General features: G+C 46.2%; 2 protein-coding genes and 1 long non-coding RNA gene across 6 annotated transcripts in view; 2 read left to right on the top strand and 1 right to left on the bottom strand.

Annotated features, from left to right (window-relative positions):
• Positions 1-1,513: 1,513 nt before the first annotated feature.
• On the bottom strand, positions 1,514-11,453 carry KMT5A (lysine methyltransferase 5A). 2 transcript variants are annotated; one of them, XM_068654243.1, is made up of 8 exons: positions 11,309-11,453; positions 10,894-10,988; positions 8,735-8,891; positions 7,372-7,588; positions 6,525-6,609; positions 6,099-6,158; positions 4,898-5,088; positions 1,514-3,786 (listed from the first exon to the last, which is right to left on the bottom strand). In XM_068654243.1, the coding sequence occupies exons 1-8, from the start codon at positions 11,451-11,453 to the stop codon at positions 3,576-3,578; spliced, it is 1,161 nt and encodes a 386-aa protein (XP_068510344.1). In that variant the 3' UTR covers positions 1,514-3,575. The 2 variants fall into 2 exon arrangements, with proteins under 2 accessions (XP_068510344.1, XP_068510345.1); XM_068654244.1 differs by lacking the exons at positions 10,894-10,988; positions 11,309-11,453 and having other exon boundaries at positions 7,372-7,687; positions 8,735-8,874.
• On the top strand, positions 11,346-13,741 carry LOC137841394 (uncharacterized). The gene is made up of 2 exons (XR_011088601.1): positions 11,346-11,471; positions 12,081-13,741. It is a non-coding gene; the product is annotated as an uncharacterized lncRNA (long non-coding RNA).
• Positions 13,742-15,371: 1,630 nt separating this feature from the next.
• SBNO1 (strawberry notch homolog 1) overlaps positions 15,372-24,899 on the top strand; it is a 35,315-nt gene continuing 25,787 nt past the window's right edge. Inside the window, exons 1-4 of one of the 3 annotated variants that reach the window (XM_068654503.1) lie at positions 15,372-15,626; positions 21,603-21,736; positions 22,328-22,432; positions 23,069-23,378. In XM_068654503.1, the coding sequence (XP_068510604.1) occupies positions 21,605-21,736; positions 22,328-22,432; positions 23,069-23,378 (547 nt within the window). In that variant the 5' untranslated portion in view covers positions 15,372-15,626; positions 21,603-21,604. Of the gene's footprint in view, positions 15,627-16,309; positions 16,453-21,602; positions 21,737-22,327; positions 22,433-23,068; positions 23,379-24,899 lie in introns of those variants that run through there. The other 2 variants (XM_068654504.1, XM_068654502.1) reach the window with 2 other exon arrangements.

The raw sequence follows: 24,899 nt of genomic DNA, 5'->3' as shown, positions 1-24,899 counted from the left end.
TGCTTCACACACATCAAGGACTGGTAACATTTCAGAGGCACAGACAAACTCAAACTGGAACAGATGCACCAGACATTTCAGTTGACAGCTGAGGGCCTTATGTGGCAGACAGTTGTGTTTTTTTCATAAGCTCAAGTTTGCAGTTAGCTGATACGAGCTGTGTATTAGCCTAAGTAATGACACTTATCACTAGCAGAACGATATAGGGCAAACAGAAGAGTAGAAAAAGCTTGAAAAATACCAATTAGATTCCACATTTAGAAAAAGCAGAATTTCAAGAGCAGTAGTCTCTGAACAGACATAAAAAGAGAAGTGACAGGAACCCAACTATGATCTTAAACTCTTCAGAAATAAAAGCAGGTTCTGAAGTCCTTTGATTCCCTCTCGTATGCTAGCAGCATGAAAAATGTAGGGCACCTTGCATATCTGCTCAGACACACAATGCAAACGTGGCTCCGCAGAAGGCAGGACTGCAGGCTCAGAATTTATTGGCAACTGTACATTAATTCGCAAGGTGACAAAGATGGTTGACCGAGGTAGGTTAGTTTACAGTTAACACAGCCAGTGCATTGAAATTATGAAATAACTTTGTCATCTTCAAAATGCTGATAAGCCTTTCTCCTATGTCTGAGATTTTCTAGAGCACGGTAGCAGGGAAGAAATTGCTGTATCTTCTTTCAAGGGTTTATAGGTAAAGGAAAACAAAAAAACAACAACAAAAAAAAACAACTGTAAGGCCTTGGCAACAGCCAGGATACATATCTGACCTGGAAAGATGTAAATATGTTCTGAAATGCAAATTCCTGGGTGATTCATCCAAAGATGTATTTTCCAGGATCCTTTGGGGGTGGGTGGGTATGGGGGGAGGTGTTGGGGATTATGTCCAAACGCACAGTAATTATACTATCAAATCTTTATCTGAAGTTGTTTCATTAAGTACAGAAATTAAACAGATGAGTGTAAAAGTAGCAGCTTGCCAAGGAGGTACAGAAGACTGTAACATAGCCTTTCTTTACTGTTAGATGAAGGAGACAATGAAAGCAGCAATTATTCAAGTTGCCACTGAAGATGTTCTTTATTGAAAACTAGAAGCAGGGGTTCACCAGTTAGAGGGCACAGAAGAGCACCCCAACCTTTTGGGGCTATTCTTTTCCAGCACCATCACAGCTGCATCCATCCAGTCTGGTATCAATTGAACTGCCCAACTTCTCTCAGAATGGAAGCAAATTCCTTGGCTAGGGCAGGTTAAAGCCCTGCTAAAGCAACCTTGCTGCCTCCAGTAAAGAGGAACAAGCTTTATGAGAGATGTTTAACTCCCAACCCAAGGACATCTTTCCCTGCTAAGTGCTTTAAACCTTATTTAGAAGGCGAATCCTTCCTATAAGGCACAAGGATAAAATCAGAACTGCGTGTTCCTGTGAAAATTATTTTGAAATATATACACACAAACATATATATGCACACATATATACATACACTTGTATATATAGCTCCTAGAAAAGTAAAAGATACATTCTCAGTGCAATATCAGCTTTATTACCATCTTCCGATGCAGTGCTACTTGATTACCAGTTAAGCATTTCAGAGAAGACATTTTCCTTTTTATGTAAAACAGGGAGATTCTCCCTTTCTCATTTACGGAAGTGATGCTGAAGAACAGAGGTTTTAAGCTATTTAACCTGATATAGAACAAGCAAATGTTTAAATAAAGAACAAATAAAGAAGCATTTGATTCCAATTTTGACTTCAGGGAAGCACTCTACTAGAACAGGGTACTGTACACTGCTGTAGCGTCTCTGTTACTGAGACCGGAGAGAAATCACTGCCAACTAGAACAAGTCAGCCAAAGAAGCTTACTTGTAACTCAGTACATGTAAGGTAACAGGTCTCCAGTTAATCCTTCAGAAATTGTGAAAATACAAAGGCTTTCTCTGCTGAGCTTGCCTAGTGTTAAATGGTAAATAACATTAAGCATTTAATGGCTAATGATTTTCACAGCTTTCCTTCAAAATGCTAACGATCTGCAATGGAGACAGGTACTATAGCAGCCACTTCATCAATAATAAATATATTCTTTATTTTACAGAGACATTGTCTTCAAGTTTTTAATTTAAAAAATACATCACTAAGCCACCTCTTCTGCTGCTGGAGCATACAACCACGATGTTGTTGCTGTCTAACCTATCACATAGGCAAGCATGTAAGATTGTCCTAGAGGGCATTAGCTGGAGCAGCTGCAGCCTTCAAGACTTGAGGAATAGAAGACATTAACAGAGCCACAGACCCCTTGCCGACATCTTCCAGCAGCAAGCGTGGCTGATGGCTCACAGCCATCTTCATCTACACACATGCCAAGCCTGCCTTGGCAAAAATTCCAACCGGTAAGAATTAATCTTTAACATAAAGGACCTGCATTGTATATTGCCCGCCTATACCACCCATTTGGTTCTCCAACAGTCGTGTTACAAACATCTGTAAGATGCCAAACGCTCAGCTCCCATTTAAGACAGTGGGACCAGACCGTGCTGGACAGACCTACAGGACCAGGCAATAAGGAATCTACTTTCTTCATTGCATGAACTCCATCATTACAGTTTGAAGCTGCATATGAAGATGACTCCTATTTTTGGAACCACTATGCTCTATTTCAAGCATTCACAGTAAATAAATAGCTTCTGATGTGGCTAGTTAGCATAGAAAGGCAATAAAAAATTTTTGGAGAGAGCTTCTTTTGCTTCTTTAAAACCCTCTAGGAGACACCTCCAAGAATCAGCCGTCAACTATAAAAAGGTACCATCTCAAATTTAGAAAATAAGTAATGTCAAGCATTGATTCTCACTGTGAAGTTACAGCTCCACATTTGTAATCATTATCAACCCAGTCTATCAAAATCCATCCACATTTGGCTTGGAGTCATTTCTCTGATGAAAGCAGCCAATTTGACCATCCATTTCCCTCAGCACAAGTGCATTTAAACTTCATTGCCAGAGACACCACACTGGAAGAGACTTAGATCCCTAACAGATTTGAGAATGATAGAAACAATAGCATCCATCTCAAAAAAAAAATCCTGTCAGCACTGGGATGTAAACAAGTCTGACAAGTAGACAAGCCATTGGATGTAAGAGTCAGCATACAAAAGTACATCTGCTGTCATAAAGCTAATGCCAAGTTCATCACCCCACAAAACGGAGCATGAGATTTCATTGCAAAAGTAGAAGCACAACCCAAACGATTACGTTTCAATCTGTGCAAGTCTTCACATGCTCAGCTGGCACTGGTCACTATGAAAAAGTGTTCACTTTTTAGGGAGGGTTTCCGTTTACAATATAAAAGTTTTGGCAATCTAATGTCAATTACTCAAGCCTGCCTGGAGATCTGGAACAGGAATTTAAAAACTGCGAAGCAAAAAGGTAGTTTTCAAGGAGCTCAGAACACCATAAGCAGTCCACTAAGAAAGCTGAGGGAAATGAGGGCAGGAGAAAATAAAATAAAAATCCACTGACTCCTTGTAGAGCGTGCTCAGTCAAAAAAAATAGAAATCCACACACAAAATCACACCCAAAGATGAAGAGTTAGTGTTTCAGCCATGGATGTGCTGCAATGGAAGCTTTGCTTCTGTCTCCATAGTCGTACAACAGTTCTTCACCTGCTTTAATGTCTCTGGAAGCTATCAGTATGAGATGAGGCACACCATCAATGTCATGGAGCTTTGTTTGACAATTGCCACATTTGCTGTGATTAATCAGTCTTCCCAGACGATTAGTTTCTTTTGTAGCATCAACACTGAAAGAACAAGAACAGAGTGCAGGATTGCTCCATGTCATGCACAAGTCATGTCAGGGGACAAAAACCGAAGTGCAAGACAGAAAGACTTAGGAATTCACACAAGGCTCAAAAAAGAAGGAAAAAGATCATCACGGAATATTCATATGTTTAAACAGTATGTAAGAACTATGTAGGTTAACCAAAGTAATTCTGGAAGACTTGTAAGTTACCAGAGAAATGAACGCTTCAGACTATGTTCTCAAGTTGCCTGTTTCTAAGCAGCTCTCAATTGTTCCCAAGGAATAGCACAACCCAAATGCAGGACAACACCAGAAAGCCTTTATACCTTCACAAAATCTCCCTCAAGAAAACTGTGTCAAAGCTAAAGTAGTCTCCACAGAGTAAGCAAGTGAAAAATGAAAAAGCCTCTACTCACAGAGAAGATAATGCCCAAAGGCTACGTGTCCAGCTTCCAGAGACACACATCTTAAAGCTCTAGTGCCTCAGTGCTCTAAGAATTGCAATGGCAGCTATTGCTATGACATCTAGACTGCAAGGCAGATGCTCAGAATACAGAGCTCTTCAAGGTAATTAACAGACAGGTTAACTAACCCACACTCCAGTCTATAGTAGCATCGGCCAAGGAAGAAAGAAGGTAGAGCATTTGCTTTAGAATTGGAGTTTGGGGCAAATAAAACAGCAGAGTGATAAAGCACGCACATGAGATTGTTGCCAGGTACTAGAGAAAGAAAGACCCAGTCAAGTATGGCCGAAGGAGGTGTTTCTCTTACAGGGTCTGTCCGTACTGCTTTTCAAAGAAGTCATTACAACTCAGGAGAATTTTACAGAACAGTGAGTTGAGGCAGAAATCCGTGGCAAAGCTGTAAGCCTCATCCAAGCGGATACAGCTTTCCACATAGCTTGTGCTGTGCTTCAGAGAAGGCGGCTTTGAGTCATCTGCCATTCCTTTTAGCTTTGAGGTACAGGAGGCCCTTGGACTGTGAAAGTGCTCCAAGAAAATTCCCTAATTCATGGCTCCCAATAAAAATTGTATGAATACACAACAAGAAAAAACAGCATTCAAAGTTTCTACTGCTCAACTACTACACTTAAGTCCAAAGAAGCTTACCAGTACGTTTTGCTGAGGTACTGAAAATAGTACATATAGCAGCCTGTGGATGGATCTTGAGCATACACGGCTTCCCGCTTTTTAGCATCAGTGATCTCTATGAGATCCCCATGATATTCCACTACAAATTCTCCTCGATTAAAATGTTTAGTAGCAATTACGCCTCTCCCTTTGCCATCAATGTAATCAATCTGTTGAGTTGAAAAGAAAATCAGCTGGGAAATTACAAAGTATTTACATTGACTGCAAATATGCCATTTACTAGGAAATGAGCGTGCGTCACATTTGTCACAAACACCATGCCGTAGCAGTTTTTAATGTGTTGCAGACAGAGCTGGGGAAGCACAATGCATGATATCATGGAAGAATCAGGATGAGTTCAAGATGCAACCTACAAGTTATCATGGATTTTGCTAAAAAGGAACTAAGAATTACTTTAAATAAATTATATACACAGAAACTATCCATTTTTCCTTTTAAACTACCTACTGAGGGACTAAGCTTTTCCATTTCAAGGGCACCATCAGCAGGCACAGGAAGAAATGTCAGAGGTACAGAAAGATCAATCACAGAAGTCACATTTGTCACTCACTAGTGTATTTTATTATTCTGCCCCCAGCCTAACCTGGGCAACTCTCCCACTCCAAGAAAGTTCTCCAATCACCATCCTAGAAGATCCAGTGTTAACTGCAGGCTACTTTTTTCCTTTTTTTTTTTTTTGGGGGGGGGGGGGGGGGGGAGGGGGGGGGGAGGGTTCACAGCTCTCTTGCACTTCCAGGAGCTACTTCTGCTTTAAACTCTAGAAGGGGTGGTCAGAGTAACCCAAACAGTAAGCAGCTGGTGCCAATAACTAACATTTGCTACCCCTGGGAAGAGAACCAGTAGAATCAATTAGCTTCAGTGCCATAATGAAGAACCCACAGCAACTAGCTGTACACAGGATAAGAGAATTTGTTGCTATTCAGTGGGTATATGGGTATTACCTTTTGTACGTATTACAGTTAAGAGGATATATCTAACCCCATTTTTGGAAGAATATGTTCTTCAGAGTCAAGTATCACCCATTCAAAAGGGGTAGACATTGTGCTCCCCTTTCATCTTTTTACCAAAGAACTGGAACAGTTCTGAGTTCTGCAACTTTCTCTTTAAACAGATTAAGAGCAACAGACTGCCCAGCTACTCGGGTTGACACTGCAATTACCTTCATTCCTTCCTCTTTCCCACTTGTAATTAGTTCATCTATTTTCCTCCTTTCCTCAGTCTGGGGAAGAAACAAGACAAAACACATGACCACATTATTCTTTCAGATTTTGTAGTTTGTACCAGAGCTAAGAGTAAACAATTAGCCAGTGACACTCATTTTTCCAAACCATCCCATCCTCCTAAAATTGGAGAGAGACTTCTACCCTCCCACCCCAAAGATGTATCATCTAGATTTTATGTTAAAAGAAATGGATCAACATTTCTGTACTTTAGAAGTGTTCTTAACAATACTTCCAGTGAACTGGCTAACATTAGCATTAGCATTTCCACATAGTGGAAACATTTACAGATAGTTATGTGCTTTCTCAAACGCTCAATTAAATGGCAACATTATAAGCAATATGATTTTAACAAGAAGCACTACCTCTAATTCAGATTTGCTCTTCCTGGAACTTCTTCTAACTGGGTAATAATCTGTCACTTTTCGATTTGGGGTTCTTCCTTGCGTTCTAAGGAATAAGAAAAATAAGGATCACACATATCAGACTATTTCTGAAGTTACAGTTACACCTCTAGAACAAGTATCTGTAAAAAAGTTTTTGCTTTCAAGCTTGGTATTTTGAAAGTTGGTTAGGATGAATCAATGTTTCTCATCACTGCTTTTCCTCCCAAGCCACAAGTTACATCCTCTACTAGTCCTTTATCCACAGGAATGAGATACCGCTGGAAATCAACTGAAACAACTCTGAAACCTTATTGTCCTTTCCAGAAGGCTCTCTAAAATTTAGGTAATAACCTGTTTGGCAAAGAATTCATTAATATTAGGTTACGTTACTGCAATAACACGAGAAAGGGTTCCAGCTCAGCCAGAAAGCCACCATCTGCAATTAATCCAATATACTGTTTCTGGCAATATACACTCCCATTTGTCCACAGAAAAGTAGGTCTTAATAGTTCATTAATTTCATTTTCTAGAGGTGATCAGAAACTATTTAACTTGAGTTAAAATACACAAGCCCTGCTTGCAGGAAAAGGTCATCTGCAAGAAGATGTGTACTTTGAGTGCTATTTTATATTTTCAAACATGCTATTCTTGAGGAAAAGTCATCTTTAAAATTTATTCCCTCCAACATAGCCATTTGCTTAAACAAACAAGAGAAACATTAATGACAAGTCTGACTATATCTCCCCTGAGCATAAGATGTAGATCAAGCCTCCCAGTACAAAAGGACATAAAGCAGAAGAGCTTTTACAATTCAGAAGCCACTTACTTTCTCCTTGGTCCGCGTTTTGTTTTAACCATCTTTTTCTGAGCTGGCTTTGCATTGGCCTCATCAGCACCATCGGAAGGCAGGGGCGTCTTCTCAGTTTCTGCAGTTTCTTGGTTTTGATCAGAAGAGGGTACCGGAGTATTGCACCCACTTTCTTTATCTTTCTGGTCGTCTGGTTTCATAGCACCTTCAATTATATTGCTACCGTTCTTTTTTTCTGGTGACAGGAAAATAAAGTAAGGCTCTGAACTCAAGATCATCTATACCAGAGTGCTTTTAAATGAATTCCAATGGTTTCTAGTCCAAGTTTCTAGTTCTGTCAAACAGGAGAAAGAGGAAGGGAATGAATGATACAATCTCTTTGTGCTAGAACCCAGACACTTACCAGACTCTTGAGTAGTCATTGCTACACTACATGCAGTACAGAGGGAGGCATGAACAGAGAAAGAGAAAGGGTAAAACAGAGCCTGAGTATCTTGTCATGATTGGAAAACTGAGCAGCAAACCTGACCTGAACCCACAGCACCTTCAGCGCGGTATTTGAGCCAAGTGCTCAGTTAGCCAGTCAGTGCCTTTGGCATTCTAAGCTATCAAGTTGCTGCTGATGAATCAGCACCCTGCACTGAAGGAGTGCAAGTCTCTGGATCCTGCACTGCTGTGATCAATAGCCTCGCAGGCTGGTACAAAGCAGTCAATACCACTCAGGAATCCAAAGGTCAGACACTTCCAAGAAAGAGCCTAATCCACGCCCATTCCATTTTCTTTGCTGAGTGCATCATACCTTGAGCTGACCACATCCTCCTGCTCAGCTCACTGATTTAGAGGTAAATAAGCATGCCTTAAGACTGAATAAAGTTTTTATATAAGGCAAATTACCAGGTTGAAGCCCCACATGACAAAACAGATGCTTCGATCTCAGTAGAGAAATGAAGTACAGCTGAAAGGCCACAGCTCCACTGCAGAACAGGCTAAAGCCATCTTCACCTTATTGTTAAAGCTTGGGAGCTAAAGCTCTCAGTTCCCAGAAAACCTCAGGCTCCCTGTGCTAAATGGGGCTTAAAACACCTACTTGCTACAAGTGTTTGCCTCAGAACATTTTGACAGATTACCACAGTTAACAACCACACCTTTAAACAGAAACCAGCTGATCTATTTTTCCATCGATACCCCGTAAATCCAGGACCTAGGCTTTGAAAAGGATAAGGACACCATCACCCCCATAGAGTCTCTGTTTGCTGATAAGAGCTGTAGGACTGGGAAAGCGACCAGGGCAGGGAGCTGCCTGGCCTCCTGAAGTTCTGAAACTAGGGGGGGAGGAGGAAAGAATGTCTTGTAAAGCCAATAATCCAAATATCAAGCTTACCATCTCCTTTTCTGTTGGTTTCATTTAGTGTTTTGCCCTGACATTTCACCTCGTGATACATGACCGAGTTTTCTTCTTGAAGTGGGGGGCGAGCACCAGGAGTTTTGCTAGGATTCAGGTAGCTGCAGATTTTGGATTGACCAATAAACACATTCTCCTAAAACAGAGCCACACAAAAATCAGTACATTACAGACGTGCCAGGAACCTCCAGCTGGTATCCATAACGCGCTGCAAAAACAAGGCTGACAGCTGACTGGGCAAACGTAAATTATATTGCCGTAATGCCTCATGTTTGCTACCGTTGCTATTTCTACTACATGAAAACATAACTGTGGTAAGCGCTTGGAGAACTTTACTAATGCAAACTTTCAGTTCAAGAAGAGACTCACATGAAATGTGGTAGGATGGGATATTCATAACTACAATTTCCGTCCTGTGCTTCAGAATGTGAACTCTGGTACTAAAAAAATAACCAAGCTATTCAGAGGGCAAGCCAAGAGAAGTACAAATAACACAGCAAGAACTGCACAAGCCTCAAACATATCTCTCACAGTCAGAGAGATACGAGCTTGCCCAAACACTCCTGTAAAGCGTCAAATATCATTGCCATTAACTATATGCTCTACTGAGCAACACTGTGGACAGGAATCAGTTTTGGACAGCCTACTTTGAGTGACATCTCTCAGTAAGGTCTGGGAGATAAACAATGCTATCTTTTGTGTTATAACGGATAAAGATAAAGTGTAGATGTTGTTCACAGCATAAAAAAACACATAAGGGCAAAACATGTGGTCCCAGGAGGGTAATGGTGAAGGCTCTGATGTGGTTAAACGCCACAAAGACCAGGGTTTGTGTGTGGGCTCAGGCTTGGAGAACATCACCCGTGAGGAGCACAGACCTAGCAGTTCCGTGTAGCTGGGCCACCTTTGCTTTTGTGGTCTCTGCCACCTGGCCAGGCCTGACTGCACTGTGTGCAGAGGGCACACGGATTGTGACTGTGAGCCTCAGTGTCCGGGCAAACAGAGGCAGCTTGGCTAGAGCAAGCTTGCCTTGGCATATTTTGACTCAACTAAAAGCACTTACAGGCACCACAACCCAGATGAAACAACAAAAAAATGCCTCCTTTTTAAGCATACAAAGGTTCTCACTGGTTAAAAAACAAAATAGCTCAAAGATGCCACTTGACTAAACTAATGGTCCGGTGTATGCTGTCCCATAAAACTAGTAAAGTAAACAAAGCATGCAATAGAATACCAACGGTAATTTTAATAGTTATTAAGACATGAGTAACATACTCAGTGCATACATAATTCATACTCAAAATAAAACCAGTTAAAGGCTCAAATCTTACAGCATAAATAAATTTCAGTAAGAATTAAGCTTGCAGCAGAACAACCTGAGAAGGAGGAAGTCCATTTGACTGTAAGGATTAAGTGCTACAAAAGCACTGCATTTTAACAAATGCAAGCAGTGAACCCTGCAATGAGAAAATCTTTGAGTTTAGTGAGAACCTGAAATATGGGCATTTCCAGAGAAAGCCAAAAGCAGCCAACTGCAGCAGTTCACCTGCCAAAGAAGCCTCCTGGCTTTGAGCTCGCTATTAACAGGCACCAAACAGCCACTTTTTCAGTGCAGCCTCCTCCCCAGTTCCCAATTCCCCTCCTGCTGCGCTGTCAGCTACAGAGGCACGGCTGCCACGTCTTTGTCTGTGCCAGGCTTCAGACCTAAAGCAAACATTTTCTCAGCACAGCAGAGCACATTAAGAGCTGCTGAGGGAGGCTGGGGTTTTGATACAATACCCACTGTTATTTCCACGGAGACTTAAATGCAAAGGGATTACCAACCTCTAGCTAGATGCCTCTAGAACGACCACAGGGCACCGGAAATGTCACAAATATCGCCCACCCTGGGGCCTGCCGGCTGGCTGACAGCAGCACCCGGCGCTCTCAGGACAGCTGGCAGCAGGGCACAGAGGGACACGGCCGCAGCCCAACTCCTCTCACACTCCCCCCATTCCTGACCCACCCCAGGAACCCCACAGGCCCGGTTCCCGGGTAGCCGAGGCTCCGCACGGCCACTACCGCCCCGTGAGGGTAACCGGGTATCACGGCAGGCCCCAGGATCCTCCCACCCCGCTCGGGGCCCGAGCAGCGCTTACCCCACCGGCCCGGGGGCGGCCGGGGCCCTTCCTCTCGGCGTTCTCGGGGCTCGCCTCCTCCGCGCCGCCCGCCCTGGCCTTGGGCATGTTCTTCCCTAGGAACGAGAGGAGAAGAGCGGCGGCTGAGCCATGGCCGGCGCTGCCTCCGGGCCACCGTCATTGCCCGCCTGCCGCGGCCTGCGCCATGTTTAAAGGGCTCGCTGCTCCCGGCAGGCCGAGCCGCGGCGGCCCAGCCCCTTCCCGGCGAGCTGCGCACACCGCGCGGGGGAGGAGTCCCGCCGGCACCTCCCGGGAGGAGCCTCCGCGCCCCGGCCGCCCCGCAGCCGCCGGGAGCCCCGAGCGCCGCCTTGCCCCGCGCCGCGGAGACCCCGCCGCCACCCCCAACCCGCTGCCTCCCCTCTCCGAGCCCCGGCACCTTTCGCCATGGCGGCGGCGGCGCGGCCGGGCCCGGCGCTCAGCAGCCCCCCGCGGCCGGGCTCCGCCGCCGCCCTCCCCGGGAGCTCCCCCGCCGCCGCCAACTGCTCCGCGGGGAGACGCCGCGCCCTGCGCCGCCTTCCCATTGGTTCAGAGCGCTGTCGGTAAGCGCTGCCGCGCCCTCTGATTGGGTGTGGTGGAACAGCCCCGCCCTCTCCGTGTCAAGCGGAGCCGGGGCAAGCTCCCGGGAACGGCGTTTAAACGCGCGTTCCGCGGGCGCTGATTGGCCCGCGCGAAGGGCAACGGGCGCTCTGATTGGCGGAGAGCAGGAGGACCGCCCCCAAAGGCGCGGGACTGCGCCACGTGGGTGGGGGCGGGGAGGGCGCCACCGGGGCCGGTCCTGGTCCTCCCCGCACCGGCACCGGGCGCGGCCCAAGGGCACCGGAATAAAACGAGCAGAGAACGGCGGGGCTGCCCCGGCTGCCTGAAGCACCTGCAGGGCCGTGAGCGCCCTGCTCGCAGCCCCGAGCGCATGCGGTGAAATACCGGAGAATTGGTGTCAGCGGGGTGGAACCGGCGATAAACCCGGGACACGAGGAAGTGGAACCGGGTGAAGGGGAACTGGAGGCACGGCGCGGCGCGCACCAGCGGGAGGCTCTGTGTTGGCAGTGTGAAGTCAGGAAGCTGCCGCGCACGCATGGCCAAGCAGAGCAGTGACACCGAGCAGCAAGGCGCCGCCAGGCTCCCTTATTTCTGCCCTATTTCCCTGTTAGGACTCTTCTAACAACAGCGACCGGCGTGCCCGGGGCATGGACCGACAGTCACGGAGCCCCTGCACCTCCACCGTGGCGAATGGTTGCCCCCCAGCAGCTTAGCAGTGGCCACTTGTCCTCTTGAGTATCCACACGGGGCTTTGTCAACCTGCTGAAGGTGTCGGTACCAATGAAAACTACCCCTCTCCTTAAGAAGAAAACAGAAAATAAATAAAAAGCAACACTCTGAGCTTCAGGAGGTGCCCAGGTGTTTTGAGAAAAGGCAGCAGAAGCCCAGCTCTGCGCCCTCCGTGGCAACGCTGCTGCTTTTCAGGGAGGTGACCCAAATGCAGGGCGTTTTCCTGTAAGCCTTAGCAGACAAGGGGCTGCTGCCAGCTGGGCGTCGTGTCCTCAGGCAGCCCCACTACGACAGGCACACCAGGCTCTCCGGAGAAGCACTGCAGCTCTTGGCAGAATCTGGGCTGATTTTTCCACCCCAATTCACGCTGTGCTTTTGACACGACTACGATGTCACAGGGAAAAAAATCCTGCATAAATTGTTAATGACGATTCCCTTCCTGCAGTAATTTGGGAATAGTATTTGTTGTATCCTAGGGAAGCTGTGGAAATTCATTTCCTATCACTTTGCTCAGTTTATTTTTATTTAATCTCAGATATTTCTTAATATTTTATGTATGTGTAACAAACAAAGCAACCAAGTTGGCATCGAAGCCATCCAGGCTGCCACTAGAGGGCAAAGCAAGCTAAATCATTTTCATCTCTAGAGCAACAAAGAAAACAGCGTCATCCCCAGCTGGCCTCCGCTCCCCACAGAAGGGGCTGGTTTCCCTGCGTCAGCTCCTCGGGGAGCTGTGGCCAAAAAGCCAGCGCCGAGGGGAAGTTCCAGCGTTATCAGCCCGCAGCCCACGGAGGATGTGCCTGCCGCCAGTGCCAGTCACCGTGACTCGGCGCCCAGCGTCGGCCTGCCGAGTGCTCCAGAGAGAGCAGCAGGGCTCCTCCTCACACCAGCTGTGGAACCCAGTGACCCAAATCTCATCTCCCAGAGAGCGTCGGAGCAGCTCCTCAGAGCACAGCCTTCTGACAGTGAAATGTGAAACGGACAGCAAGAGAAATAACGAGCGAGGCGCTGGGTGTGCTCAGAAAGGAAAGAAAATCTTAAGAGTAAATACATCCAGTCTCCATTAACACTTCAACTCGTTTCTTAAGCATCTTTTTAGGACTGGGTGCCTCTGAATCTGACAGTTAAATTTCTTTCAGACACACCACAAAGACACACTTGTTAAGTATTTCCAACTGAGCACGAGTGATTGCTGCGCGTCTCACTTTCCCACCTGTCAAATTTGCGATGAAGCATCACAACATTTACGCAGATTGCTTCTCTACGAGATGAAATGCTGACAATTTTGTTTCAGCCACTGTACCTCTCCCTCGGAAAGGAAGTAAAAATAAATGCCTTGAGGGTAACTGCTGAGTGCTACGCTAGGCAATGTTATTTTACAAAGTTGTATAGAAAAATGTTAGTAGGCATCAATTCCATTTCCCTGATTATAAAAATACATTCAGAGTAGCATCTACCCAGTGGTAAAAAAAAATAATTTCTCTAACCAAAAAGCGCATTTGGTGACATACTTATTTCATATTTCAGGTCATAGGGAAATAGCTTTTCATGTGGTAATTACACGTGAGCAGGGAGCAGCAGTGCCACCAGCGGGTTACTCACCTCCCAGTCGAGGATGATCATAAACTCTGCTCCCGGGCCTCTTTTCAACTCAAGACATCAGAAATGTCACTTTCTTGTCATGATTGTGTGGTGCTGTTCAGATGCATTTAGCATTAAATATGCTGTATGTGACCTGTACTCCTTTGTGCCTTTACTTGAGGTATGTAGAGGGCAACAGTCGAGAAGTGAGGTGCCATTTAAATTGTTCTAATCTCTGGCCAGCAGTCTGTCATCTTTTCCTCCATTTAGTGTCTGAAGCATCACTGATTGATCTAAATTACTTAGATCTTAAATTGCCTAACTTTTATTGCTGGATTTTTGTGTAATAAAAAGAAGGGGGTGGACTTGGATAAAATTGAATGCGCAGTACTTAACATTTTAAACAGATTTCACTACCGCCCACGCTTTATGCCTGCTTCAACTTTGTGAAAATCCTTCGAAACTGTTGCATTCTTACACAACTGGGTAAACCTTTTGACGAAAGCCTTCCTTTTAGCAAAAAATCGAGTCTGAGGGCCTTCAGTGGCACAACACTCTCCAGACGTAGAGCCAGCCCGTGCAGCCGGCGGGTTCTCAAGCAGCCAGGTCTTTGCGATTCCCACACCCTGCGGCCCACCCGGCAGGGCCGAGCCGTGTGGGGGCACAGCCGGGGGGCACCCCCAGGCCGGCCTCGGCCGCATTCTCCTCAGGGGGCCGGGCAGCTCCTGTCAGGGGAGTGGCGGAAAGGGGCGATCCTCGCCGGGGGGGGGGGGGGGTCAGGACCGTGCCCAAGCCCCGCAGACCCCCGGAGAGCCCCGCGGATGGCGGCGGGCCGGGGCCGAGCCCCCCCCGACTCCTCAGGACCGGTCCCACTCCGCCGCCTCAGGCGCCGCCTCAGCACTGCGCAGGCGCCGCCTCAGCACTGCGCATGCGCCTGAGCACAGCACCCCCTCCGCGGCGCCTCAGCGGTGCGCATGCGCACAAGCACACCCCGGTCGCCTCAACAACACGCATGCGCCTGAGCACCACCCCCCCAGCCCTGCCATCGCGCATGCGCATTGCCCCCCCACCCCGCCGCGCAGCCCCTGGCTCTTTTTTCTTCCCATGATGCCCCGCGCGGGGCGGGTCTCGCGAGAGCGCCGCTTCTCGCGTCCCCGCCGCGGCCGCCATCTTGGAGGCGCCGGGATCACGTGACCGCCTGCAGCCGCTCGCCTCCGCCTTCCCCTCCCCCACCCCCGGGAACCGGGCCCGGCCCGGCCCCTCCCGGCTCCGGCCGCCGCCCCGAGCCTGGGCCCGGCGCTTTTTTGAGAACGCGGGAGCCTCTCTCCGTTTATTTTTTTTTAATTTTAATTTTTTACTTTAATTTTTTCTTTTAATTTTTATCCCCCCCTCCCGGGGACCGGCCGCCGCCCGGGCGGGGCGGGAAGAGGAGCGGCGCGTCACGTGATGGCCGAGCGCGAGCCGGAGCGCGCCAAAACGCCCGGCGGGGGCGGTTGGGGGGGGGGGGGGAGGGGCGCGAGGCGGCGGCGGGGTCACGTGACGCGCGCGCGGCCTTGGCGGGTAAAGGAGGGAGGGGGGGAGCGGGTCACGTGCCCGCCGCGCGCGCGCCAGCGGCGGGCAGCGCCTGGCGTCACGTGGGGGCGGCGCGCGGCGGAGGTCACGTGGGGCGGCGCGGCGGGCGGGCGGCCCTCCCCCTCCTTCCTCCCCCCCCCTCCCCCTCCGGCCTCCCCTCCCCTGTGAGAGGGGAGGGAGGGCCAAGATGGCGGCCGGCAGTTAGAGAGCGGCGGGGCCGGCGGCAGGCACTGCGGGGAGCGGCCGCGGCGGGACCGGGAGCGAGACGCGAGCGAGTGAGTGAGCCCCGCGCCGCTCCCCGCGGCTTCCTCGGGGCGTTCCCTGCGCGGCGAGGCCTCCTCCCGGGGCTCCCTCAGCGCCTCAGCTCGGGCCTGGGGGGGCTCTGAGGGGAAGGGGCCGGGGGTGGCGGCGGGCCCCGAGCCTGCCTCAGCGCCTGGGCGCGGGCCGGGCCTCGGCGGGGGGCGGTTGGGAGCGGGGCGGGGGCCGGGCTGGGCCTCGGGCGGGCGGGGAGCCCCGCGGGGCTGTGAGGAGCGGGGGCGGGCGGCCTCCCCTGGGCCCCCGGCCTCTCCCCTCAGCCCCCGGCCTCCCCGCCGCGGCTTCCCCGGCTCCTTTGTGCTCGGCTCGGGGCTGCGGAGCCGCCGCGCTGCCCACGGAGGGGATTCCCGGTGCTTCGCGGTGCGCCCAGCGCCCTTTCCCCTTCTCCTCGTTGTGCGGGGGGGGCCGCGCAGCCAGGCGGCTCCCGGTACCGGCGTTCCGCAGCCGAAGCGCCCCCCGGTACCGGGGTTACGCAGCCGCTCCGGGCCCAACCCGGAAGTTTTTGTCCGCCCCACGTGGCGGCGGCTCCCCCCGGCCGCCTGCGGGGCCGCCGCGCCTCGCCCCCGGGTTGCCAGGGGGAGCGGGCCCCGCGTCCCTGCCGAGCCCCGAGGTGTGTGTGTGTGTGGGAGGGGGGAGGCCTTGCGGGGCTCCCTCCCGTTCGTCCCGCTGTTATTTTTATCTGGCCGGGTTCCGCGCTTTGTTGGAGGGGAGAAACGAGGAGTACGGAGCTCTTTCTCTAGGTGCTTGCGGCGTGGTTGTTGGTCTTGGGTGCCTGCTAAAGGTTAGGTTAGTACCTTACGTGTAGAAAACATTTAAATTAATGTGTTAGGTTATTGGCGTGAACAAGCGACGATTTCTTACACAAAAACACAAAACCTGTAGTTAATTCTTAACTCGGCGATAGGCTGTTTGCCTTTGAAGTGCATAAATTGTCTGGATTAAAGTTGCGAGTGAAAATACCAGGATATTCTGCGAGTTTCTTAAATGGAAGAACTTGATGATGTCAAGCAAATAATTTACTACGGTAGGAGTTGTGTAAGAGCATGACATTCAGATTTTTTTTTCTGTTATCTTCCTTTCTTGCTGGTGTGCTGTTATATTTTAATGTGATCTTAGTCTTTAAAAATAAAAACGTGGGTAGTTTGTCTTACTGTCCGGACAAGTTCTTTGGTGTCAGAACAGGTTGATAGCTGCTCTAGGAGCTTGTGCCTTGGGTTACACCTGGAACTGACTCCCACGGCAAAACTGAGGAAGGGTTCTGGTGTTTGGGTGCTGTGATCACCTCTTCTGGGTTTTTATTTCTTAAAAACCTTTCCTGTCAGCTAACTTAACCTCTATGTGTCTAGTCTGAAAGCTGACTTCACGTCAAATCGTTGCATTGTTTTTCCTTATAATATTAAGGAAAAAAAAGCTGGATTTCCCATCGTGGTTCTGTACGTCCTGCCTGCTGTAAAATTCATAAGGCAGTTGGGAGAGAGCTTTAGGGCAGAGCTGAATCCCACGGTGTGCTATCCTGAGCTGTGCCTCGTGTCCTCGTGGGTTTCTCTTTGGGGAGAGAAGCAGTGTTTGAACAACTGGCAGGGTATTTACAGGACTGGGCTGCTTTTCACAGAAATCTGAAGATAACTTTGCATTTAACTGCAGCGTTAGCCAGTAGTCCTGAGGTTAAAGCGTGGAAGCACGGGTGAGTTCAGTAATTAGCCTTGTACTCCTTGATTGGGTAGTGACTGGAAAGGAGCAGAAGGGATTGGGTTTGAGCTCAGGTTTTTTGTTGCTGTTGTTGTTACCCAGGCTACTTTCTAGAGGCAAAAGCTAGGATGGGCAGAACCCCTGTGGATATCCAGCAAATCCCATAGAGTGGGACTGGGGGTTAACAGCCCTCACACATGTCCTGTGCGAGGCTGCCATGGGATTGTGAAATGTTTCTGCTGCCACTAGTGCACAGGTCAGGCAGCCGGGGTACACATCTGCCTTTCAGTGCTGCATCACGATTTGCATGATACCTCACATGGCTTCCAACATAGCTTAAGTGACGTGTGTTCCTCAGAAAGCTCCTCCTAATAAAAGGAGAACTAGTTGCTTAACTGTGGTAGTGTTGCAGGCTGAGCATTAAAACCGAGTTTGCAGGTTGGGCATGCCAGAGGCCGGCTGTCTGAAGGGTTTGGTAACAGCTTCCCTAGCTGACTGGGATGTTAACTTCAGGCTAAGTTGTGATACTGTAGTTCAGTGCCTTTTATAGGTTTTAACCGATACAGTGTCACGATGTGGAACTGACAGATTTAGGAATGAAACCTTCTCATGGTTTCAGATTCTACCCTATTCTTCTTGGGGGAACTCGAGAGCAGGTTGCTCTCCGTGTGCTTTAGATTTTTTTTTTTTGTTTTCTGTCTTTCTAACAAAGCTAAAATGGAGGGAGGGAGAGAGCCAGGTTGGCATGGATACATGTCGTACTATTAAACATGGCATTCTGGTTTTGTTTCTTTAAATCAGGAATTATTTACATAATGCACAGTGGTAGGGAAACTGTCGTTTTATCAAAGTTTCAGGCCCTGTTCTTCAGCAGTATAGCACCTTACAAAATGTTTGGTATATTTTCATAGGCCTCTTTGAAATGGCAGCAGGTTGTATTCTTTTTTAATGCAAAGAATAGCTGGGACACTACCATTTGAAATTTTATAAATCCATATTTTTAGTTTTTATCTAACAGGTTGGTTCTTGCTCTGTGACACTGGACAGCCTGACTAAACATAGACAACCTTGTCTGCAAGATTCTGCATGCTCAGAATGGCTCTTCGACTGGTGAAATGCTCAGGGAACAGCTTGTAATATTCACAACTTTTTTTTTTATAAATATTTTCTTTTGGAGTTTTTTAAGATGTGGCAAACAGGTCCTTATATAGTATTGCCAAAGCTGAGCTGCAGAGCCTGATAAAGTTGTTTTCACTTATGTTAACTAGGAAGCCTCCTACCTTGCAAGATTATGGGGCTGTTTCAGCCTGATAACGTTTTAGGCTTGACTAGTGTATGTCACAAAAAATAAAATAAGCTATCAAGATGCAGCTTTTCCTATGTATTTTTTTCATCTTCTCTCCCTTACTAATCTAAAACTACATGGGAGAAAAGGGGGGGGTGGCAGCGCGGTGGCACTTGGAAGGTTCACAAAATCTAAAACTGGTGCCAAGTATTCAGGGCTTTTAATGTAAAAATTCTAGAAGTTCAGAATTCCTTTTGTTCTAGTTTCAAACAATGCAGCTTTGTTCCCACCATCCAGAAACAAAATAAATGAAACTAGTTAGTCAAACTTTCATTGTCCAAGCTGTCTGACAGACAAGTAAACAATTGCTGTTGTTTCTCTTAACGGTTGCTAACAGTCCAGCCAAAGCTAATTTTTAAGACTGTTAAACCAGGAGTTAGCATGGGAGGAATACAGCTGGGGGATTTCTCGTATGAAGACAGCTCTGGTAGGAAAGTGGGGGTTCGGAGCTGAACATACGCACTCTGGAATTCTAGGAATTGCTATGCTGGCTTTTATTGCTGCTCATCTTGCAGAAACTTTGAGGCAAGCAATTAACAAATTACTTCTGTGACTGATTTTCAGAACTCACCCTGATTGAAGTATCCAAGCCATTGTGTTTTTAAGGGTTAAAAATGAAGTGTTCAGTGTAATTGTTCTGTTAAACTTGACCTTAAACAGACTTGATAGGTTGTGGCACCATTTTAGAGTGGTTGGGCAAGGTGTGTTTCTGTGTGGTACTGTTATTTTTCCTAGCCTTGGTTTGAGTCTTAATTTCGTAGGAAGTCCTTGCCTCGTATTGCAATACTAGACTAGAAGTTATCTTAAAGGGAACTAGAACAAAAGAATACTTAAGTAAACAGCTCCAAGCTTCTGTTTTCCCATGCCCCCTATTCTGTACAGAGGGGCATACTTACCTCTCAGCTGGGCTCTAGCCATAGCTCCTCCTAGAGATGGCTCGAGCAAAGCTATGTGCAGGCTGAACAATGACCTAACTGTCACTCTTTTTGTACATTTTAGATGTTCTTGTTTGACTGTGTTGAGCAAAGGTGTTTGTGCTGTACAGAAGAGTGCCTGCTCCTTCCCAAATGAAAGCTGCAAAGTTACAAGTGTGAAGTGTTTCAGGGCTGCCAGTTTGAAGGAGTGACCAGTGCTAATTCCCCTCACTTTACAAACTCACCTGCAGTGGCTGAAGTTCCGAACCCCAAAAGGATTGAGAAGCCCAAACTTCATTTTTCAGGCTTCATCCTTCTCCTCCCACCAGTTTATAATCAGGGAACAATGCTGCAAGCCTTTAAACAAAATGATCGCTGCCAGTATTTTAGCCTGAGGAAAATTAGATTTATCCTTCCCATTTCGATGTGCGTATGTATTTATAGACCCCTTTCATGAGATAGGGGGCTTAATGCTTCCGAAAGGTAAAGCCAGCAGTCTGCTCTTACTCGCTTTTATTGACCCATTCGGGGCTCCAGGAGACGGACTCGTGGGAGGTGACGTCCTCTGGAGGAGCTGACACGGAACTTGTCTGCTCGCTATCTTCAGATCTGCCGTGCCAATAAACTACAAAGTAGGCCGTTCTGCCGACTTGGCTGATCACCTCAAGTGCCTTATTTTTCTTAGGCAAAAAAAGGTCAGAGTATAGTTCTGACATAGCAAATGGCCTTTAATGGGGTGGCATTGGGTTAGTAGCAGTTCCACTGATTATTTTGTTGCTTTGGTATTCTTCTGGACAGAACAGTCTTTGAGGCTTAAAAGTACATCTTCCCCTTGTCCCTGTACCGTACGTCCACTCCTCCAGCTGTTATGCCACCGTCTGAGAGTTGGTCCACTAAAAGGAGGTCTCTCCCTATTATCAGGCATACTAGAGCTAGGAAGAACAAGAATTAAATGCCCGAGGCTTTATTTACTACAAGAATTACCTGTTCTGCCAAACGTGCTAGGTGGTGTGTGCAACCGACCAGCTGGCTGTGGCTTCATGTATGCGTAGAGAAGGATGAGTGACTGAATGCTGCTTCCTCTGTGAATGTGTCGGAAATGGCAAATACTTCTGTGTTCTTATCTGCTTTAGAGTATGTGTTCAGCTTTGTTGGTTTTCTGGTTTGTTACCAATGGGGGGGGGTGGTGGTGTGGAAAGCAAGTGAAATGAATTTCTGCTTAAAGTGTATTTTGGAATATGTAAGCAATAGTTGAGGTAATGAGTGAAATTCAGTTTTTCTCTTAGGACTAGGGCAAATGGGCTTCCTTAGGAGAGCAAAACACATCTGTCTTGAACAGCATTTGGCTTTTTCAGAAGTTTGTACGCTGCCTAGCACGGCTTTTTGGAATTAATTTTGCTTGTCCTACACATGAAGGAGCCTGTGACCTGATGCTAGTGTCCTATTTAATGTGTAGCTAACATACTACAATATGGAACATTTGTTCTTCCCACTATGCAAAACAAAATTTCTCCCATGAATGAATTACTACCTAATGAAATGGTACGCAAGAAATGAAAGCTTTCCTTACAAGCTTTTTATCACTAAATTGTTGTTACAAGATAAACTAAATGAATTTTAATTGTGCTTCTCTGACAGAGACACATCATTAGCATAATAGTCTCGCCACTTCTGCCTCTTGATATTTCTTGTCGTGCTTAAAAATGTAGTGTGATGAAGACTAAAAAGGCCTTTTTTTCTCTAAGTTTATGAGTGTCATAGCAAACTTTTTCCTACCTACTTGTAAGTTTGAGCATATTGAAAAGATTTGTAGATTATTTTTTTAAACGAACAAAGGAGCCGGAACAAATACAGAAAGTGAAACTGTGTAGACAGGTGACTGCACTGCACGCGTTCTTAAATCTAGGAAAGGAAACTTAAACTGGCTGTGCACATGCACACTAAACCTCAATTAAATATAACTTGTATTTATGATCTTAATTTTTTAGAGATGGTGGAGCCAGGACAAGATCTGTTGCTTGCTGCTTTGAGTGAGAGTGGAATCAGTCCAAATGATCTATTTGATATTGACTCTCCGGACGTGGTTCTTGCAAATCCAGCTCCAACTCCAGCTGTTCAGCAGGTTAAAACAAGAACACTGTTGTTTGCTAGAGGACATAAGAGCTTGTACTTGATGTATTGGGAGAGGAGGGAGGGTCCATAGCAAATGTTCAAAGAATGTGGAATTTTCATAAATTTATTGCTTCATAGTGCTGAGATTGGCAAATGACTTGTTAGATCATTTTAAACTTTAAACTAACGCAATCTGAAACACGCTATTGAGGTCACTATAGTCATATATTTAACTTGCCTGGTTTCGTTACATTAAATGGGGATGTAGTGTCATGTGTCCATAGAGGACTCTGTGTTACTGGAGTTTTCTTGCCCTCACTTAAAAAGTGCACTCTTAATATCACTGGACTCTGGCTGCTTCCTATAAAATGTCAGTGACATCACGGACCTAATAACATTGTCTCTGCAGTTAACTAATGGTTTTTAACTTTTCTGGATGGAAATAACCACTTCATGACCTTTGTTTCCAGTGCAGCCTTTGTTAATAAGCTCAGTTAAGGACTTCCCCATTAACTTTCATTTTGTGGGTGGGTGTTTAGACTTGAATTCGATTTCCTGCTAATCTGAGTACCTACTGATACTTTCTTTCTTCCCTCTGCAGTCAGTGCCACTTAGTGCATTAGAGCTAGGCTTGGAAACCGAGGCCACAGCTGCTGTGAAACAAGAACCAGAGACAGTATCAACTCCAGCCTTATTAAATGTTCGGGTAAGAACTTCAGGGCTTTTTGTGACATTTCACTAAGGTACACATACAAGAGGTAGGACTGTAATGTGCCAGTTAGACATCATCTCAGTGCTATGTATTTTGAGCCCGTGAAAGCTGAACAGACCCATGGGTTGATAGGATTTTTATGACAAGGAGAACCAAAGAAGACAAACAGCATGCAGAAAAACATTTTGGGGTGTCCAGTGTGCCTTTTACTTCCCCTGCATGCATATTCTGGGTATGTGAAAGCTTTGTGAATTTGAAGCCTGTACCTGAGCTATGCATCACCTTTTGTAACTGCAGATAATTCTGAGCACCACAACTGTGGAGATAGTTTGTATGTTGGAAATTCTCTTCAGTTTAGAGTTTCTATACCTGTAGAAGTTGTGTTTCGTACCTAGATATTTAATCCTTAATCCTATTTATTTATCTTAAAAAAAAAAAAAAAAAATGCAAAAACATACAGCAATATAGTGATAAATGTTTTGAAAGACGCTTAGTGCTCAGACTGTTGTACCACAAGGCAATTCTTATTAACAGAGTTCTTAAATGGTGGCTCTTGTGCTCTAGCTGAAAGGCTAATAGTCTGCTTTTTTCACTGCTGTCTGAAAAATCTCCCTGGTTCTTTGTTGGTAGCAACCACCATCCACCACAACCTTTGTGCTGAATCAAATAAATCAGCTTCCAACTTTGGGGACTACAATAGTGATGACAAAAACAACACCTGTTACAACCACAAGGCAGACTATTACTGTAGCAAAAATCATTCAGACCAGCACAACTACTCGACCCTCAGTTGCAGCACCAGCAGTACGGAATGCCTTGACCACTGCACCATCGAAGGACCAGATTCAGCTGAAAGATCTTCTGAAGAATAATAGTCTTAATGAACTAATGAAATTGAAGCCACCTCCTAACATTGCCCAACCAGTGGCAACAGCAGCAAGTGAGTGTTCTTCTTTCTTCATAATTACAGTATTTTGGTTAAATGGTAAAATCATCTTGTGTGAAAATATTTGTACATCTTGTATTTTGGTTGATTTTTGGAATATCCCAGTAAAATGAAAGTGTACAGAAAACCTTATAAATTCTGTTCAAACTCCAATTCGGGGTAAAATAATAAAAATAACAGGCTTTTAAGAAGTAACACCTTCAGTTTACCATAAGGAATGGGGAAAATGATGTTTTAAAATGCAGCTGGCAAATTTGTAAAATTAATTTGTGGGCATTACTGAAGTTGATGGCTTAGCTGTCTTGAGCCTGTGTGAGTTCTTGTTCTGCTGTATGTTTGCTGTGGAACTACAACAGATGGGCTTGTTCTCTTGCATCTTCCAAAACAGATCTGTAGTACTCCTATCATACGGTGTTTCTCTAAAGTATCTCCCAAGAAAGGAGAATCTTGGTAGCCCTGTAAATTCCATGGGAAGCATCAGACCTGTTGTGTTAAGAAAATGTGCTAAAAACTTGCTGTTTGCTTCCATGTTACCGCTTAAAGATGGTGTTATGTGCCAGAAGTATTTTGTTAGCACGCTCTAAATCTTCACCTTGTGATACCTTTCATAGTCTTTTCTTGTATGCTATTTCTAACATGTAGTTAACTTACACAATTAGCTTAAATAAAAGGGGAAAAACTGCGTGCATGTGTATTTTTAAATTGCAATTTGATGTCTAAAGTATTGCATGAAACATACTGGTTTCATTCTTTTGAATTATTCTGCTTTTAGCATGAGGTAAGATTAGGCTACTTCAGTTTGAAAATAGCTCTATTGCTGCTTTTCCTGAGAAGTACACGGGCTTCTTCTGTGTTACTATATTATCATTGTCTCTGAAATAAATGTTGCTAATTTTTATAGGCAGAGATGAAAGTATGCCTTTTTTCATATGCAGGTAGAATGCACTCTAAATGAAGCCAGCTGTGAGGATGGAAACAAGAATGTTCCTCTTTGCTCACTGTTCTTGAATTGAACTTGAAAAAACAACTGAAGTTGAGGGGTGGGAGGCAGGAAAAGCAGTGAGGGAGAACAGGAAAGAGTTTTATAGGATCTCAGACTCTTTGTACTAAATGAAAGCTCACAGAAGCATGTAGATAATGAGGAAGTATCAAGACCCCATAGGTGGTGTAGTGGCACAGCTGCAGAAAGTAGTTGAATATGCATCCTCTCAAGTAAGGGAACATGACTTCTAGAACCACATTTCTAGTCTTATTTATGTGCTTGTGGTTTTGGACCTTTTTTGTTCTTATTCAAAAATAATTTAAAAAAAATTGGTAAGTACAGAGAAAACTCTGGACAGAGGAGCTTGTGGAAGGAAGCGTGGTCTTCTCATACAACTCAGGCAGCAGAAGTTACAGGTTGTAAACAAAAACTTAAATTGTACAGCCTTTCTGATGCAAATGCTTTCTGTGCAATTGTTTTGTTTCCTATGGTCAGTTGCATGAAATCTAATATACGTATTGACTATCAACCTC

This window comes from Anas acuta, chromosome 17 (assembly GCF_963932015.1).
Source record: "Anas acuta chromosome 17, bAnaAcu1.1, whole genome shotgun sequence".
Classification (NCBI taxonomy): Eukaryota; Metazoa; Chordata; class Aves; order Anseriformes; family Anatidae; genus Anas; species Anas acuta.
This window is presented reverse-complemented; position numbering and strand designations above follow the sequence as displayed.